The 18,966-nt window shown below is 57.9% G+C and overlaps 2 protein-coding genes across 8 annotated transcripts in view; one reads left to right on the forward strand and one right to left on the reverse strand.

Annotated features, from left to right (window-relative positions):
* The window catches only part of RASAL1 (RAS protein activator like 1), a 30,234-nt gene extending 28,918 nt beyond the window's left edge, over window positions 1-1,316 (forward strand). For all 6 annotated transcript variants that reach the window (XM_058691213.1, XM_058691214.1, XM_058691215.1 and 3 more), the window contains one exon: window positions 215-1,316. In XM_058691213.1, the coding sequence (XP_058547196.1) occupies window positions 215-354 (140 nt within the window). In that variant the 3' untranslated portion in view covers window positions 355-1,316. The remainder of the gene's footprint in view (window positions 1-214) is intronic.
* Window positions 1,317-2,696: 1,380 nt separating this feature from the next.
* DTX1 (deltex E3 ubiquitin ligase 1) overlaps window positions 2,697-18,966 on the reverse strand; it is a 34,564-nt gene continuing 18,294 nt past the window's right edge. For both annotated transcript variants that reach the window (XM_058691218.1, XM_058691219.1), the window contains 7 exons: window positions 5,645-5,706; window positions 5,122-5,283; window positions 4,809-4,870; window positions 4,169-4,327; window positions 3,930-4,091; window positions 3,745-3,834; window positions 2,697-3,097 (listed from right to left, as the gene is read on the reverse strand). In XM_058691218.1, coding sequence (XP_058547201.1) covers window positions 2,873-3,097; window positions 3,745-3,834; window positions 3,930-4,091; window positions 4,169-4,327; window positions 4,809-4,870; window positions 5,122-5,283; window positions 5,645-5,706 — 922 coding nt within the window. In that variant the 3' untranslated portion in view covers window positions 2,697-2,872. The remainder of the gene's footprint in view (window positions 3,098-3,744; window positions 3,835-3,929; window positions 4,092-4,168; window positions 4,328-4,808; window positions 4,871-5,121; window positions 5,284-5,644; window positions 5,707-18,966) is intronic.

Here is an 18,966-nt window from a genome sequence, read left to right on the forward strand (position 1 = left end):
CTACAACTTGTCAAGCACGCCCCTATTTCCTCCCCCCACCCCCGCCGACTCCCCCTTTTCCGGTCCACCAGCAGGTGCGGTGAGTGGGGAGGGTGGAGTGTGTGGGTTCTTGGGGGCACAAGGCCGGTCTGGAGCCTGAAAAGCCACGGGGACTGGGCTCCGGGAGCCTGCCCTGGCCCGGCTGAGCCCCCGTGGCCCCTTGTCTCCCTCCCAGGGGCCTGTCCTGAAGCCCTGGCCCGGCAGAGAGAGGCAGCTGGCCGCCTTCTGGAGGTGCTGGCAGATCTGGACAGAGCCCACGAGGAGCTCCAGCAGCGGGAGCAGCAGAGAGCGGCCCTGGGTCCCCTGGGGCACTGAGGAGATGCCAGAGCCAGCCTGGAAGGAGGAGGAAGGAGCCATCGGGCCCCTCTCAGGGCACCCCGGCCCCTCTCGGCTGCCCTGTACCTCGTCGATGCCGCGGCGCGGACGCTTCTGGAGACCTCCCAGTCTCTGTGCCCCAAGTCCAGAGGCCTAGGCACGGAAGCCCTCCGGCAGGGGGCTGGCCTTGTACTGAATGAGTCTCAGTCTCGGGGCTGAGGCAGCTGGGAGTGGACGGGAGAGAAGGAGCCTGACTCATCCGGTTCAGCTGAAAGTCTCTGCTAAACCGGACCGGCCTCTGCTCACACCGACAAGGCCGTGGCCCCGAGCTGCTGGATACAGCCGTACATGAATCCCTGATGCCCACGTGGCCTTGTTGCCCAGACAGGCACGAAAGAGGCTCAGCCCTTCCTGTTTTCACGTCTGCCGATCTGCGTCACCTCACTGACCCTCCTGAGCCCTGCCTTGGCCGAGAGTCCTAACCGCAAGCTTCCGGAATCGGGTTCCCTTAGGAATAATGGGGGCTGGGAGCCCAGTGCACCAGACTCAGACCCCTGGAGCCTGGGATACCTTGGGCTAGGCTCTTGTCCCCTCTTTGAGCCTCAGTTCATACTGTATAAAATAAGGAGGGAGTGTCTAGATGTGTGGCTGTCAAACTGGGTTCCATGGAGGTGGCTCGGGAGCCAGGGAGGGGTTTCTCAGACTGTGGTCCAAAGCGCAGCCCCTAGGTTGTCTGCTAGCGATGCAGCTGCTTGGACCCCACCAGCATCTGCTGAATGAGGATCTGAGGGAGTGTGGGAGCAGGGATCAGGATTTTTAACAAGTTTCCCAGGTGATACGGATGAACACAAGATTGGAAGATCATGGGGCCGGGAGATTTTGCACAGTAGGGTTTGAAGTGAGATTTTGAGAATGAATCACAGAGGGTAAAATGAGAACACCCACTCTGGGAAAACCGGAAAGGCTTCCAAGGACTCATTTCTGGTTTTGTGTGACTGGAGGGTGGGACAGAAACCAAAGTATGTATGTAGGGATAAGGGGGACCAGGAAAGATGCAGCGCTATCCCGAGAGTGGCCAGCAGGTGTCGCCTGGAGCCGCAACAGCATTCTGGGACGTTGCTGAGGCTGATTGGAAGCGTGTTGCAGATCCCGGGCTCTGTCTCTATAGACGGAACCGGGCCCTCCTCCCTGAGGGCAGGGGCTGGGGCTCCGGGAGCCGATCACGATGTCGCCCAGCTCCTCCGTGTTTTCTCCGAGGCTCTCAGCCCCCCAGCCCAAGTCCCTCATTCCTAGTATTGTACCAGGCAGCTGCTGTGGGCGTTGCCTCGGGCTGTGCTGGAGAAGAGCACGTTCAGCCCTGTCCTCTTGGGTACCCTCTGCCTCGGCCACCTTCACACCCGCTGCGTACCCGGGGACAAGAGAATTGTGGAGCCCCTCCAACCCCAGCTGCCCAAGACTGAGAGAGGCAATGGTCCTGGGGTCATCGTTCTGTTGCAAGCTCCCAGGGAGGGTGGGCCAGAGGCCCCCCAGGAACAGAGCCACCCACCCAGCCCCCGTCTCGGCAGGAAAGAAAACTGAGTGAGGAGGAGAAAGACCATTTATTTCTCCACCCACAGTGGGACTGGTAGGTTTTCAAAAGAGCAGTCGCTGGCGTCCCTTTAAATCTTGGCTGACTTCCACCGTGGCAGCCAATCAACAGAGGCGGAGCTGGTGAGTTGCCTGGGCAACAGGCCCCTGGTTGGCCAAGACCATCAGCCACCCCACTGCCCACTCCCAAGAAAGGGAAATGGACTCTTTGCTGTCCGGTCTGCTTTTTTAGACCCGCTGGCCTAAGCTCGGCCTCATCCAGCCTTTGGATCTCGGCGTTGGGAGCGATTTGGCGGAGAGGACAGGATGGGGAGGAAAGGAGAACAGTGCCTTTATCTGGGACAGACATAAGGCCTGGGGACGGGAGGGGAGAAGAAGGAGGTGAGAGTCCCAGAAGGATGAAGAGACACAAGCACAAAACAAGGTCCCTCTAGTCCCCCTCTCTCTGGCCTCTGCCCCTTTGCAAAACTGCTGGCTAACTTCGGGTTCTACCCCTGGGCCCACAAGTGCCCATCAGTGGGTAGCAGAGGGGGGGCCCTTTCCCCCAGGCGCTTGAGCTGAATCGAGACGCGGGTGGGAGTCCACATGGAGGATCACAGGGGTCTTCCGTCTCTTTCCCCCCAGCCCGGGGGTAAGTAGAGGCACGTGGGTGTGCGTGCGTGTGTTTGCGCGAAGGGGTGGGGCTCTGTCTTTTGCGTAGGGAGGTTACTGTGGTTCCGGTGTTCTCTCCGCCACCCTCTCAGGGAGCTACGGGTCGGCCATCCTCCTCCCATCATTCCAACCGCCATCAGCCAAACCCCCAGGACGCTTCCGGCTCCTTCCGCGGGCTCCTCCCCAGCCCTGAACCCGGGCCACCAGGACGCGCCTGGCAGAGGGAGGCAAGTGCCGGACCAGGGGCAAAGCGGGAGGGAAGGTGGGCCGCCCCCGGGCCTCAGGCCTTGGCCGCAGCCTCGGACACGCCCTGGGCTGTGAGCTCGGCCAGCACATTGTCTAGGTAGCTAGCGTCCGGGTAGCCGTGGCCCGTGAGGTTGGATCCAAACTCGGTCTTGTGGTGGATCTCGTTCCACACCACGGTGTCCGACTCGCCTGTGGTGTTGGACGTGCCGATGGTGAAGATGAGTCTCCGCTCCCAGGCGGTGATGAGCAGCCTCAACACCTGGGGGACAGGAGTGGGGACAGGAGGGGGGGCTGAGCGGAGGGCGCGGGCAGCCCCGCCCCTGCGGCTGGAGCCCCTCCCGCCCAGCCTCCCTCCTTCCTTGGCCGAGCTGCGGCCCTCTCACTACCTGCTAAGCCCTGCGGCATGCCCGCGGGCGCCCAGCCTGGCCGCTTCCTACCCTAGAGGGACCCCCCCCCCCACCCTCTCCCGCCCGCAGTGAGAGCTCTTTCCAGGCTATCTGCCCGTTTCATCTGGGTCTCCAACTGAAGGCCCTCGGCTGTGACAAGAAGTCACAGCTATCTTGTGACTTCTTTGGCAATATTCAAAGGCCTGGGGATTTCACGTGAAAATCAGAATTTCTTGCTTCTCTTGAAAAACAAGGGAGGCAGAGGATCCGTAGTGTACCAGCTGTGTGATCTTGGGCAAGTTACTTGCCCTCTCTGAGGCTAAGTTTCTTTATCTGTAAAATGGGGTCAAGACCTTGACCTCCTCAAGCTGGAAATGAGCCCAGGTGTGTGAAGCCACCTGGCGGGGCTGGACACGCACTAGGAGGTGACGGTCAGTGTCGGTGCGGGCAAGAAACAGGGATTGGGGGTGAGGGGGGTCCCCGGCCTGCTCCCACACCCCCGCACCCTCACAGCACCCACCTTCCGGCCCTTCTCGTTGTTGGGCAGATAGCAGTGACGCGGGAAGCCTCTTGCGGTGAACTTCTTGCCTGGGTTGGGGTGCTCAGGGCCCTGTGGGGGGCGGGCAGCAGAGGCTTGAGCCACGGACAGGTGTGGGGGACCTGTGCAGGGTTCCGGGGGGGGGGGCAGGGGCACGGGGGCCTCACCTGGATGCCTGTGGGGATGTCGTAGACGATGCGGATGGTCTGGGTGTCGGCGAAGCCAGGCAGCGAGTGCGGGATGAGGTGGAACTGCATCTTCCCGGGCGGCTGGGTGCCCGTCTTCTCTCCGTAGATGGCCTTGCACGTGGGGCACTGCAGGCTGCCGTCCTGGGCCAGGGGAGGCCGGCGGTGAGGCCCCACCCCGCGGCGTCCCGGCCCCGCCCCCTGCCCCCCGCGCCGCCCACCTTGTTGCCATTGGAGTACATGGCCACGAGGCACAGCAGGTGGTACATGTGGCCGCAGCGGCCCAGGCGGCCCACGAGCTCGGGTCGCACGGCCTTGTGGCGAAGCACGCCTTCGTAGCCGGATGCTGTGACCAGCCGCTCCATACAGATGGTGCAGTCCTGACGGAGGGGGCGCAGGGGGGACACTGACGACGGGCCCGGGCACGACACCCTCGGGTCAGCGCTGCCCCTTGGCGGGAGCCAGGCCCCAGGCCACCAAGGGTGGCGGACGGCCCCCTCTCCGGCGCCCCCTTGTCAAAGGGAGGGAGAGAGAGGACACCCCCATACACTGGCGACACGCGCCAGAGGTAGACATGACCCCCCCACCCCTCTCCAGGGGGATGGAGGCAAAACTCAGAACGTTGGCTGGAAAATATGGGTGCAAATAAGATTCGAAAGCCGTCAACCATCCAAAGATCGGTGAATGTGATTCTATTAAACCTAAGCGTTTCTGTCCGTCAGAAGACACTGTGAAAAGGGGAGAAGGCCAAGCCCGAACTGGGGGGGACAGACTGTAACACACGGGGCCACGGGAGGAGAAGGGAGGTCAGGGGCTGGGCCCTCGGTCTGCCCAGGCCAGTACCCTCCGCGGGGGGCTCACCTCATCGGGCGGGTTCTTCACCTTCTGCATGTACCTTCGAACCACATCCTCGGGGTTCTTACCTGCAAGGACACAGCGGGTGGGCTGGAGGGTGCCCAGGGTCTCCGCCCTGAGGGCTTGGCTGGGGGGGGGGGGCACAGAGGGGTTGGCAGGAGTCACAGGCCAGCGGCTGATGTAATCAGAGTTGGGTCAGGGGCAAGGGAGCGGAGATCAGGAGACGGAGGTGGAGGCCTAAGTCCTAAGAACAGATGGGAGTTGAGGGGTCAGGGTCAAGGGTTAGTTAGTGGGGCCGGGGTCGGCGCGGAAGGCGTACTCTTCTTGAGGTGCTTCTTCTTGGTCTTGCGGCACACCCCGGGCACGCCGGGCACGGGCTTGACGTCGCTCTTGCTCACGGGCGGCGGGTGCAGGATGGGCTTGGGGGCCCGCGTCAGGCACACGGGCAGGCCGGCGGCACACAGCAGGATCCCGGTCATCCCTGGGGACGCGGCCGGGGACGGTCAGGGGGCGGAGCGCTCTCCCGGCCCCGCCCACCCAGCCCTCCCGCCGGCGGGAGGAGGCCGCAGGCCTTCCCCCAGGCCCCGCCCACCTGCCCCTCCCCCGAACGAGGGGGCCCCCCGGGTGGGCGGGCGGGGTGGCCCTGGGCCCCACCCCAGCTGGAAGCCGAGTGGAGCGCCTTCTGCGGGCCCCGCCTACCCCGGCGTCGCGGTCCAACGGTAGGGGGCGTTTCCTCTGGGCCCCGCCCACCAGCCTCGCCAAGGGGCGGGGCCACAGGGCAGACAGGTGGGGCTGCCTCCTCGTGGGCCCCGCCCTTCTGCCCCTCCCGGGCTGGATCTCACCTGCCAGGGCCGGATGGACGGGCCCCGTACCATTCAAGTTCTTCACCGGGAGCGCGGGGACCCTGAGGGGAGAAAAGAGGCCGCAGCTGGACTTCAGCCCCACACACCGGAAGATCCGAGGGCTCTGGTTTGGCTTCTGGACATACCTGCACCTCTGTGTCATTTAGAATATGACCGCCAGGGACATAGACATCCTTCTCTTATGGGGTGGGGTGTCATTGGGACCGCTGCCCCAGTTACAGTGGAATGAGTACTGACTCTTCCCTACTCCCTTGTGAGAGCTTGGGGGCCAACAGTTCCCTCCCACTGGCCGCTGTGCCTGAAACCCAACTCCTAGTGATGTAGCCATTCTAGCATTTCTCCAAGTTTCTTATATGGAGCACTAGTGCCTATAAAAGGTTCTGGGAAAGAAGGATTCAGGGAGCAAATGAGTTATGAAACACTTCACTGCCTCCTTGGAAATTCACAACATATATGAGCATCTTAAAGGCTCTGATAAGTCCTGCACAAGGAACTATGATTAACAATGATGAATCCAGGTTTTCCAAAGACATTTCACACGGAACACTTTCATCCCCCCTCTCGAAGATCTACTGATGACAGTTCCTGTAACTAAGGCACTGTCCCCTCCTCAGATGAAAAGGCCCCAAGAAAACATAGCCTGCCTCCCCTCTTCGCCTTCCCCCACCAAACAGCTCTCTGGCTTTTGAAATCAGCCAGAGCTGCTCTCATATCTCAGCTTAATAAGCACTAACCGTCTGGGTGACACGCAGCCCATCAGGCACCTCTCATAAGCCTGTTTCCCATCTATAAAGCAGCACCTCGTGTTTGCCCTGAGGAGTCAATGACATTCTGCCTGTCAAGGGTCCAGCAGAATTCCTGGCACCTAATAAAGACTCTAATGGCGTTAACCACCACCATCGCCCCGTTGACGTGCAGGCCTGGCTGAAGAGTTCCACCTCCCCGCACCTCGGCCCACTGAGTCACGGAGTGTCTTCTCTTCACCTGGGAGAGGAAGCCGTGCAAATGTTGCAGTGACGAGCCTGGGCGAGTCACTTAACCTCTGTGGCCCCTGGTCTCCCTACCTGTAAAATGGGGATAACGATACCTCACCCCCAGGGCTGTTGGGAGGGCTGACTGAGAAGATCCGCGGTGACCTGGACAGTGTGCCCGCCTGCGTCTTCGTGACTTCAGTGCTTGGACACGCAGGTGAACTACTGTCTTGCTGTCGACGGGCACAAAACGCTGGATGGATGTCTTGATGGACAGGAGTGTTCTCAAAGGCAGGGACGCCAGAGGGGCCTGGGGGGGGGGTGTGTGTGCCAGGAAGGGACGGGGGCCGCGACAGCTGGGAAATTGCTGCGACAACCCCCTCTGCCTGGCTGCTCAGGTCTGAGCCTGGCTGGGGCTGCCTGGTCACCTGCCCCTGGCAGGCACAGAGGATACTAGGGAGCTGGCTGGGAAGCATCTTTTAGCAAATGGTATGCTTGGCAGGCTTGGGTGCAGCCGCAGTGGATCCAGAAACGCACACACACACACACACACACACACACACACACACATAGACCACCCCAGAGGCATGCACACACACACCTCCACGCAGACACACAAGCACGCGGACACATCCACACGCTAGGGAACACAGGCGTGGGGAGCAGATGTCAGGGTCCTTGAACACTATGGTGACCCAAGGCCACCGAACACCGCTCCTGCACGGGTGCTACTGGTAGGCGGGCACCGCGGGACCCCCAGCGCCTGGCCAATCGAGGTGTGTGCGGGGAAAGGTGCTGTGCCTCCGTTTCCCCACCTGTAATGTGCATAAAGCCTTGTGAGGGTCCAGTGAGGTGAAACACGCAAAGCTCGTAGTTTGGGGGCAGGGCTGTGAGTGGAGGATGATTTTCTCCTTCTAGCAGCCTGCTGGGAGCCCAGAGATGGGGCTGAGTTTCCATCCGACCCTCTCGGGTCTGTCATAATCCTCCAGGACCTGCCTAAAGGGTATCACCTAATCTTACGCCTCCCCATACTCTTCCAGGAAAGCAAGGAGGCACGTACCTCAAGCTTCTCCTCTTCCCTGCCCTGTCCTTCAAAAGAGTTCTAGTGTAGACACTCTGTTAAGGTCCTCGATAGATTTAGGTCTCCCCGACCTCCTTCCTTCCCCTTCCATCTCATGGAAAAAAATCCTTTTCTCCAGGGCTATCCGTAAAACGGGGGGCACGGACAATAGGTAGCGTGCAAAGCACTACTCCTTATCGCCCACCTGCAGCAGACATCACTAATCCATCACTGCACGCTCTCAAGCTGAGCAGAATCCTTCAGGTCAGGACGGCCCCTACCGATCAGTGAGGACAGTTCGCTACCCGAGGTTTACCTCACGCCCAATGCCTGGTCCAGCTCATGCCCCTGGTCTTGCTGAATCTTTGGCCTGGGAGTTAGGGAGCGGGGGGGTGGGGGGTGGGGGGGGGAGTGCTCAGAAAGGGAAGGTTTTAAAAATCTCAGCTGCCCTACAATTCCTGACACCCCTTAAAAACCACAGGGCTCGATTTACAAAAATGAGACTTGTTCCCAAGAAGAAGAAGGTTGTGAGTAGGCTGTGACCGGGGCGGGGGGGGGCTGTTTTTTTATTTACTCATCAAGAGCTGGGGAACAGTCTCAAGGCAGCCCCCAGCCTCTCTTGATGTGCAGGCCCCCCTGAGAGAACCCAGGGTAGCAGGGTTCCCACGATGCCCGAGCGTGGGAGCCACCCGGGGCCTCCTTTTGATGTGGGATGCGCTGTTTCCTCCCAGTCAGCAAGAACATCCTTCTGTCCTGGACAAGAGTCTGCTGCCCGCAGGCCTCCCGGAAGGGGGGTCAGCCCGCACGCTGCACTCCACCCTCTCGGGGCTCAGCCTGGCAAAGGGTAGGAGGAAGCCATCAGCACCCCCTTGAGATCTGCTCTGACCAGGAGCCAGGCCTGGCCACCCCAGTGTGGAGAAGCGTCCCGCTGCCACGCTGGTTTCCCTGCTGTCGCACCTACCTCTGCCTCAAGGCCTGTTCCTCCTCTGCCCTCAACCTCGTTTGGCTCCTACCTTGCTCAGAGAAGAATCCGACCCCTTTACCCTATGTGAGATAGCCGGTACCTAGCCCTTTGCCCTGGGCTCACCCCCGCCCCTTCTACCCCAGCCCCCCTGGTCTCCCTGCTGTTCCTCGAACACGCCGGCCATATTCCCATCCCAGGGCCTTTGCACCTGCTGAGCACTCTCTCCCAGAGTGCTCTTCCCTGGATGTCCTCAAGCCTTGATCCCTCGCTTGACACAGGTTTCTGCTCGGATGTCATGTTGTCAGAGACCTGCCCTCCCATTTTACTCCAGAGAAACCTCTGTCTCGGCCATTACCTTATTGATTGATTGACTTAGCGCTAACCATGACCTGATTATAAAGTCTGGTCTGACCAGGCCTTCCCTGCCTCTGTGACCTCGTCTCCTAACCCCTCCATCTCTCTCCCCCGGACACATCTGCCGTGGCTCTAACATAGTCTGAGGCTTCTGTCAAGGCCTTGGCACTTGCTGTGCTGTCTGCCCAAAGGCCCCCCCACCCCGATGCTGAATGGCTCACCTAGGTCCCTGCCGCAATGCCACCTCACGAGAGAGACCTTCCTAGGCCACCTGACTTCAACCCCAGTATACGGCACATAGCAGATGCTCCATAGAGCCCTGTTGCATGAAGGGAGGAGGGCGGGCTGGATTTTGTGGGAACGTCCTGCGCGGACGACTCACGTGTACGTGCTCAGGCACCTTCTCCCTGTGTGTTCTGTGCCCACGGGTGAAGTGAGCCTGGAAGCACACGTCCCAGAGAGACACCCTCTGTGGCCTCCAGTCCCCTGGAGGCTCTCTGCCAGCGCTCCTTTTAGAGTGAGCGTGCTCAGTGGGCACCCTGCACGACAGCACAAGCAAACCGACAGAGTCCCAGAAATGCTCCGCGTCCCGCCCGAGGGCAGAGGTTCCCTGGCGCGGTTCCGGGGAACCCGGGCATTACACGGAACCGTCTTCCTGAATGTGTCACGGACAGACGGGCGGGGGGGGGGGGGTGTTCTCCATGGTCAAGAATTCCAGGTACTCACTATGTGCCTGGCATCATTGTCACACTTCACTTCCTCATCTAATCGTTCCCCCAACGTCTGTGACGTCCCGTCTAGAGAGAGGGAAACTGAGGCACAGAGAGGTGAAGTAACTTGTCAGGGGTGGGACCAGGATTCCAGCCCAGGCTGTCAGACTCCAGGGTCTGTGCCCTTAGCCATGCTACACTAACCCAAGTTCTCTCTCCATGGCTTAGGGGCCTAAGCAGGAGGCTCTGTCTGAGAAAGAAAAGAAGAGAAGAGAAAAGAAAAGGAAAGAAAAGAAAAGAAGAAAAGAGGAAAAAGAAAAGGGAAGGGAAGGGAAGGAAAGAAAAAAGAAAAGAAAAGAAGAAAAGAAAAGAGCAAAAAGAAAAAAAAGAAAAGGGAAAGGAAGGAAAGAAAAAAGAAAAGAAAAGAGAAAAGAAAAGAAGAAAAGAGGAAAAAGAAAAAAGAAAAGAAAAGGGAAGGGAAGGAAAGAAAAAAGAAAAGAAAAGAAGAAAAGAGCAAAAAGAAAAAAAGAAAAGGGAAGGGAAGGAAAGAAAAAAGAAAAGAAGAAAAGAGGAAAAATTAAAAAAAAGAAAAGAAAAGGGAAGGGAAGGGAAGGAAAGAAAAAAGAAAAGAAGAAAAGAAAAGAGCAAAAAGAAAAAAAAGAAAAGGGAAAGGAAGGAAAGAAAAAAGAAAAGAGAAAAGAAAAGAGGAAAAAGAAAAGAAAAGAAAAGGGAAGGGAAGGAAAGAAAAAAGAAAAGAAAAGAAGAAAAGAGCAAAAAGAAAAAAAGAAAAGGGAAGGGAAGGAAAGAAAAAAGAAAAGAAGAAAAGAGGAAAAATAAAAAAAAGAAAAGAAAAGGGAAGGGAAGGGAAGGAAAGAAAAAAGAAAAGAAGAAAAGAAAAGAGCAAAAAGAAAAAAAAGAAAAGGGAAGGGAAGGAAAGAAAAAAGAAAAGAAGAAAAGAGGAAAAATAAAAAAAAAGAAAAGGGAAGGGAAGGGAAGGGAAGGAAAGAAAAAAGAAAAGAAAAGAAGAAAAGAAAAGAGCAAAAAGAAAAAAAGAAAAAAAAAGGGAAGGAAAGAAAAAAGAAAAGAAAAGAGAAAAGAAAAGAGGAAAAAGGAAAAAAAGAAAAGGGAAGGGAAGGAAAGAAAAAAGAAAAGAAAAAAGAAAAGAAGAAAAGAGGAAAAAGAAAAAAAAGAAAAGAAAAGGGAAGGGAAGGGAAGGGAAGGGAAGGGAAGAGAAGAGAAGAGAAGAGAAGAGAAGAGAAGAGAAGAGAAGAGAAGAGAAGAGAAGAGAAGAGAAAAGAAAAAAGAAGCAACCAGAATTCGCCTGAGATACAAGGGATGGAGGACGTGGCTTTCCTCCTTGCCAAGAAAGGACAAGCAGAGATGCTTCATATCTGCACTGGCTGGGAGGCGATGTTCAAAGACAGGAGGAGATAATGTGACATTTTCCTAGCTGCTCGCACTGTTCCTCACACTGTTCCCTGCCCTTTTCCTGCCTGGGTACCTCTGCCACACTGTTCCTCCTGCCTGTCCATACTGTCTATTCCCAATTCACATCTGTCCTTTGAAGACAGGTCCAAAGGCCACTGTCTTTCTTCAGGAGGCTTTTTTGATCTACCTCAAGTGGATTCCCATCTACCCCTTCTTTTAATTCCCTAGAGACCATGGATGATGCTTACCTTTTTTTCTTTTTTTTAAGGATACAGACATTTTCTATCTCGCTTTCTAGTTGTGTGGTTCCACGCCTACCTCCTCCGCCAGATTGTGAGCTTCTAGAAATGTGTCTGAACCAGCCCTGTGACCCTGGGATGGCAGATGAAACTCCGCGCACATGGGTTCTCAGGAAGTACTGAAAAGAGGAAGAAATTGGTCTACTAGCTCTGTGGCCCCTTCAGGGGGGCGGGGGGGGCGGTGCCCTTAGAAACAGCAGTTCTAATACCAAATGTCCCCCCGGACACAAGGTGGACACAGGGGTGGCAAACGCATGACGTGAGTGCTACACTTCCGCACCCACGGCAGGCATCACCAATCAATCCCGGCACTCCCTCCCACTGAGCCAAAACGCCACTCCAGACTCCTCCTCAGGAGTGCTCCAGGAAGACGTTAGTTACCATTCAAGCAGAGATGGTGCATGAGATGAAATCTGTTTGTCATCTGTTTTGAGGGACCGAGGCCAAGAGAGGGGAAGTGACTTCACTAAGGTCACCCAGCTGGTTAGTGGTGCACCTGGCACCAGTTCCTGGAATTTCTGAGTCAGCGGCCAGGGCCGACCCCTCCGGGCTGGTCTGCGGGGCCATCTGGAGTTGAGTGGGCTTTCTGAGCCCACTGTGCCCTACAGGCGGGTCGAAGTTTTTGACCGGGTCCCTGGAGCTGGCTCAGGCCCAGGGAGGCTACATCAGCTGCACAAGTGGACCCATCTGCTTGCTCTGGCCACTCCTCCCTGTCCCAGGAATAAAGGGGCTCAGGACCCCCGGGGAGGCAGGAAACCACATGGACACGCCCTTTAGCGTAGCCGAGTTTCCATCTCTCTGCCCACATCTGGCTCCTGTCCTCCCCCGGCCCCCATGGCCAGGGCAGGCCCCAGGCACGTCACATTCTCTGATGATGGTTTCCAGGTCCCATGACTGGCCTCAGGTGCCCTCAGGACACCTGGCACTCGCCCTGGAGTCCCTTGGGAGGCTCCAGCCTCAGTCATTCGGGTCCAAGTGGGTGACGAGGGGGCAGAAGTGAGAGTGCCATGTCACGGGAGAGGGAAGTTGAGCAGCACCTGGGGATCGCCCACGTTCCTTGGGCCTGCTCCCCTCGCCCGCCCCCATTCAGTGGCCCACTCCACCTGCACCCGACCCCCTGACGCCCACAGTCCTGGGGCCAGCCACGTCCCCACTCTCACCCCCTCTGCAGGGCTTCAGACATCGAGGACATCACAGTGAGCTCCGGGGGCCCCATGGGCCCAGCAAAACCCACAGGCCATCAACGGCTGCCTGTGTGGAGGCCTTGCTCACTTCCCCTTTCTGCCTGGACAAGCCTCTGAGCTTCTATGGGCCTCAGTTTCCCCTCTGTCAAATGGGACCCCCTCATCCCTGCCCCTGTCCACTCCTAGGGGAGAAAACGGTGCAGAAGTCCCCTAGAGAGACCTTATGAGGGGTGGCCGCCATTTAGGGCCAGATTTATCCAGGGGCCTGGGGGCTCAGCACCACCCTCCTTCAAACCCCGGGTCCCCTCAGGCCCCCAGAGCAGTGCTCTGTCAGGGGAACCCAGGCAGGGGGAGGGGGACGGGGAGGGGAGGGCTGGCGGTTCCCACGGCCTGGGGCTGCCGCTTGCAGACAGGAGTATGTGGTTTGGCCTCCCAGGGAGCGGGGCAGGAAGTGCTTCAGGTCTGGGGCTTGGGGGTGTTGGGTTTGACCTTGTGGTGAGGCGCCCGCCCCGCCGGGAGGGAGGGAGCGGAGACTGCACACCAGCGAGGCCAGGAAAGGGGGGAGGGTGGGCAGGCCAGAGGCCTAACGGGGACACGGGGACACGGTGAGGGTGAGACTTTTCATGTTGTATCTTTCAGTCCTTTGGTGTTTTTGAAGCACCGAAATGTAATGCCTATGAAAGAGCCGGAGAACGAAATACGAATTCTTTAAAATGAAAACACAGGGGCGCCCGGATGGCTCAGTAAGCATCGGACTTCGGCTCAGGTCATGAGCTCACGGTCCCTGAGTTCGAGCCCCGCGTCGGGCTCCGGGCTGACCCTGCTACGGATTCTGTGTCTCCCTCGCTCTCTGCCCCTCCCCCGCTTACATTCTGTCCCTCTCTCTCAAAAGAAATAAACACTAACAAACAAATAAATAAGCAAAATGAAAACGTAAAGTCACTGATGCAAGTAAAAAAAAAAAAACCAGGAGGAAAACACCCAAATACACGTATATCGCCCAGACCGTCTCCTGTCACCCCAGAGGAAACCTGTTACAACAAAGTCACAGCCTGCTGGCTTCCATTTCACACAGAATAAAAGCCAAAGTCCACCCCCCCGACCCCCGGCCTCAGGGCCCTATAGGACTGGCCCCATTTTCATCTCTGACCTCTTCTATCACCACTCGCCCTCTGCAGCGTCTCTAGCCACACTGACCTCCTCAAACATACGGGGCCTGCTCCTGCCTCAGGGCCTTTGTACAAGCTGCTTCTCTGTCTGGAATGCTCTTCCCCCAGTTCTCTGCGTGGCTTGCTTTTTAACCTCCTTTGGTCTTTGCTCAAATGTTACATTCTCAGTGAGGCCTCTTCTGACCTCTTTCTTTAAAATTATATCCCTGTCATCCGTGCTTATGTGTCTTCCGCTATTTTTCCTCTGCAGCAGTTACTTCTCCCTGGACCATGTTCTAGAATTTATTTACTTAGTTTATTGTTTGCCAGTCACTAGACTGTGGTTCCGGGAGGGTCGGGATTATCTGCCTTATTCACCCTTGCCTCCCCAGGGCCCCAAACAATGCCTGGCACATAGGAGTTGTTCAATACATAGGGGTTAATTCATTTAAAAAAAAACCAAAAAACAAAAAACAGATGAACGTAGGGTATAAGGAAGGTAAAAAGAAACAGCAAACTGTGACAGGTAAAAACATGACGGATAAAGGGTTAATCGGCTTCATGCAGAAGAAGCGTGTGCAAGTCAATAAGGAAGCAGCAAATAGCCCAAGAGGAGGGGAAGCAAAGGGAATACACACGTAATTGGCAAAAGAAGGAGCCACTGGTGGCCAGAAAACAGGGAGAGGTTCTCAGGCTTACCGAGAACCAGAGGTAGGAAAATGCCACTCGGGCGGCACCTCTGTGGCACAGCTCAGGTTGACGTGATGTACAAGTCTGACAGGCATGGAAGGGAGCAGCACGGCTCCCCACCACTGGCGGGTGGTGTAGACGGTGACGACTTGAAAACGCAGGCACTTTGACACCCGGCCTCATGCTGGACAGCGGCCTGGGTTGCCGGCCCCGCTTCACAGGTGCAGACACTTGAGGACCAGAGGGGACAGTGAGTCCCCCTGGGGTCCCACAGGGAGAGGAGGTGCCGAGCCGGGCCCGTCTGAACCCCGGGGTTCCCCGACACCCTGTGGAATCAGGACCGGGTCTCTGGGGCCCTGGCAGGAATTCTGGGGTGGACAGATGGGGAGGGGTCAGGCACCCCGATACCCTGGCCAACTGGGGATTTTGAATCACAGTCCTGACTGGGGGACCCGGGGCGAGTGTCAGCCTTTTGGAGCCTCGTTTCCTCACCCGAAGAACGGGGGAAATCGGACTTGCCAGGTTGGGTTTCTGTGGGCATGAAGACAGGCAATGCCTGTGTGTCAAAGGCGAGAAATGAGGCCTGGGACAAAGCAAGTGCCCAGTAAATGGAAACAGGCCTGCAGCTGTCCCCTCTCCCCTCCACCACGTGGGGTGGAAACTCTGAGTCTGCCCCACAGCTGTGTTCCAAAGTGCTGGACGCTGCCCTCTCAGGAGACAGGGCGGATCGTCCCCACCCCTGCGTGTCCCCCAGGCCCAGGCTGCCAGCTGGCTCCCCGCCCCGTCACAGGGGCAGTGGAAAAATACCCAGGCCAGAGGGACACTCTGGCCCCACTGGGCAAGTCGGTGCCCCTCTGTGGGCCTCTTGCCCTGTTCCCCACCCAGGGCCGAGATGCGGGTGTGAAATGATCCTACGGGGTGGGCGACTTCAAAGCTTTGCATGCCACAGGCCCTCCGGAGCCAGCCAGCACACATGAGTGGTGGCAGTTTTTAGCTCCGTTTGTCAGATGGGAAAACTGAGGCTAGGGGAGGGAAGCCATGCCCCCAAGGTCACCCAACCGGGAAAGGACTAGACTCTGGGTTCGTCTCAGTCCTGAGGGACAGAAGGAGGTGCAGAGGAGAGAGCGGAGAGGAACAAGAAAGGCAGAGAGAAGGAACGACCGACAGACAGATGGACGCAGAGACACAGGGAGCCACAGAAACACTGTTACCAGTTGAACCGTGTCCTCCTAGAACATCTATGTTGGTGCCCCCCCAGGCCCTCAGACACTTTGGAGACGGGGTCCTTGGAGAGGGGACAAGAACGAGGTCCAACAATGTTAGGGTGGACCCTAACCAAGGACTGGTGTCCTCACAAAGAGGAAGCCGGACACATATTGTGCAGAGGGCCGTGAGGGCTCTGGGGTGTGGGGGGCCAGGGCGGGGCGGGGGGGGGGGCTGGCTGCCTGGCTCCTCAGAGACCCCCATCTCTCCCCTCGTAGGCTATGCCTGGGCCTCTCTTGCCCCGGCAACGGAGGCCTCAGCCTGGGGGAGCCAGGCGCTGCTCCCCTGTTCACACGTCCCTCGTTCCCCCTCATTCCCAGGCAGACTCCACTCGGAGCCAGAGTGTTTTTAGCTGGGGTTCCTCGGAGAGGAGGCCTGGGGGCCTTGACACAGGCTTGTCTGGCTGGGCAGGGTCTGTGTGGCTGGGGACAGATGAGAAACCCCTCGACAGTTCGCACACCCCCCCCCCCCTTTCTCAGCCAATGTCTGTTCTCAGAGAGGGTAACGACCGTTCCAGGGGGAGGAGGAGGGGGGCACGTGGCTGGGGAGACCGGAGGACATGTTTAATGATCAGCACAACACCCCCAGGGAGAAATTCTTCTTGTCCCCACAGCCCTCTTGAGCTCAAGCACACTCTATTCCTCCCCACTTAGGCAGCACCAAGCCCAGGCTCCCCTAAGGCCCCCACAATCTGGCTCTGTAACCCCCCCCCCCGACTTGGGAAACATCTCACCCCCTACTGTTCCAGCAGGAAACCCCCATCCTCGTATGGTCTCCGGAACCTGCTGGATTCATTCCCACCTCCACCCCTTTGCACCTGCATCTGCCTGAGATGTCCTGCTCCTTCTGACCGGCCCCTCGCACCTCCAGCCCTTCCCGGCATGTGCCGTGTTCTCCAAGCCCCGCTGAAATCGCCTATGCTGTTCCCTCTACCTGGAATAGCCTTCCTCGGATCTGGCTCCCTCCTCAGAGGAGTGTTCCCTGACCCCCCCCCCGCCCCGTTCCCTCGCCACCCTACCTCCCTGTCCCACTATCTCCCCGGCACTTCCCTCTCTCTCTCCAGCCACTGTGTTCATTTACTCATTTATTTGCTTGCTGCATATGCCTGTCTCCCCACCAGTCTGGGCCCCATGTGTCTTGCTCAGTTCTGTGAACACACACCCTCGGTACATATTTGGAGAATTAATATTGGGCCATCAAAGCTGAGTGATGCCCAGCCTGCTCTGGAACCGTGGATGGTACGAATTTCATCAGTGGCTAAGACGTTCACTTCACCTGGAAACCCGCTGAACACGTGTAGGAGAGCTGCACAGGGTTCCCGGACCAGTTCTTATGGTCACTGTGTAGGATATGTACCAGTATTTTCTTTTCTTTTCTTTGTATCCTATCCTATCCTATCCCATTCCATTCCATCCCGTCGCAAGACAATTCTGGTTGCAACCTTTCAATTTCATAACCCACTACTGGGTTATGACAATACAGCCCCCAAGAGAAGGTTCTCAAATTCTTGCTGCAGAGGTCCCTGAACCTTCCTGGTCCTGCCCCTCCCTTCTCATAACAGAGCCACAAGGAACGCTCCAGTCCCACGACCCCCTGGTGGGTGAGTCCCTCCTGCAATGCCTCCCCAAGAGGACTTCTTGACCTCCTCGGGGCTCCTCCCTGTTGGCACCGGGCCTGCCTGGGGCTGGGGCCGCACAGGGTGCCCCTCTGCCTGTCCCCATGGCTCACGCCCTCCCCCCAGAGGCATGACCCGAGCGGAGGGGGCAGGGAGGCAGGAGGCCCCTGCTGCAGTCTGCCTGAAGAATTAGGAGGCATTCTCGGCTCCTCTGGCCCCCGCACCGACCCTCTCCCTGGATGACCAGGGTCCTAACTGCCATTGCCGCACCACTGCGATGAGCAGGCGCTGTGTCCAGGTACACGGTGTCCCCACGCAGTGGAGATTCCGTTCGCATTTGCCAGATGGGGAGGCTGAATCTCCACGAAGGCCACGCCCCAGACCTCACAACTCGGAAGTGGCTGACAGGGGGTCTGAACGTGAGCAGTCACTTTCAAAGGGACAGAAGGCGGACAAGGCAGACAGCTTTAGGGTCTCTTCCCTTCTCCAGGCCTCAGTTTCCCTTGGTGAAAAAGGAAGCCTGGATGTGGTGACCTCAAAGGTCGTGTCCAGATCCGACCTTGGCTGGTCTTGCCTGGGCCACCCCACAGGGGTCTAAGCAGAGCTGGCACGTCTGGGGCACCACGACCCACACCCCAACCTGGTCTTCTGGTCTGGTCTTTACTCTTCCTTCTCATCCCCACTCTCTCAGGCTGATGGAGACGGGGCTCCGGGGCCGGGAGCTGACCCGCTGGGTCTGGGGGCCTGGGCTGCCTTCCCCGGAGGGTTTCCATATTTGGTATGACGGGGGTTCCTTTCCTCAGTGAAATCCTGCTGGGAAAGCCAGCAGATTCCAAAAAGGGTTGCTCTGGCTGAAACAAGAGCAGAGAGGCTGGCTCTGGTGCCCCTGACTTCTCCCGGATCCGCCACCCCCCCCTGCCGCCACCGCCCCGGGTCACCTGGGCCTCTCCCGAGCTGCGAGCTGCGAAACACCACATTCGCCCAAAGTTAACGGTGCCATTTCAGGCGCGGCCTATGGGGAAGATATTCTGAGCCAGTGGCTAATGCTTGCTGGGGCCTCGTCTAGGGGAGGGGCTGAAGCCCTCTAAAAACTCCAAGACAACACGACAGACTCTGGAATCCTCTGGCTCTGAATTCCACGCCCCGCTCTCCAGCTGGGGGACCCTCAGAAGGGAGCAGACCGCTCCCAGCCTCAGCCTCCCCTGCTGCAACACGGGCCTGGTGGAGTTGTCTGGGGGTAACAGACGAGGCGAGGCAGACAGGTTAGCAAGCGAGGCACAAGGAACGCACACCGCTTTTGCTGCTGCAGCCCCAGGGCTCGTGAACTGTTACGAGTTATCCTATCCTATCCTATCCCCTTCCATTCCTTCCCGTCGCAAGAAAATTCTGGTTACAACCAGAGTTGTTACGAGTCCTCCCTGCGCTTCGGTTTCCTCGGCTGCGAATCGGGGCTGAGGGCGGTACCTACCTCGTACGTAGCGCCCCTGCGCGTGGACGTACACCAGCGGGAACGCGCTAAGGTGCTTTAATCACTGCCTGGCACCAAGCGAATTATTCACTAGACGCTAGAAATCGCTTACGACTGTTCTAAGGACCGTGACCGTGCGCTCCTAGC

This window comes from Neofelis nebulosa, chromosome 11, assembly GCF_028018385.1.
Source record: "Neofelis nebulosa isolate mNeoNeb1 chromosome 11, mNeoNeb1.pri, whole genome shotgun sequence".
Classification (NCBI taxonomy): domain Eukaryota; kingdom Metazoa; phylum Chordata; class Mammalia; order Carnivora; family Felidae; genus Neofelis; species Neofelis nebulosa.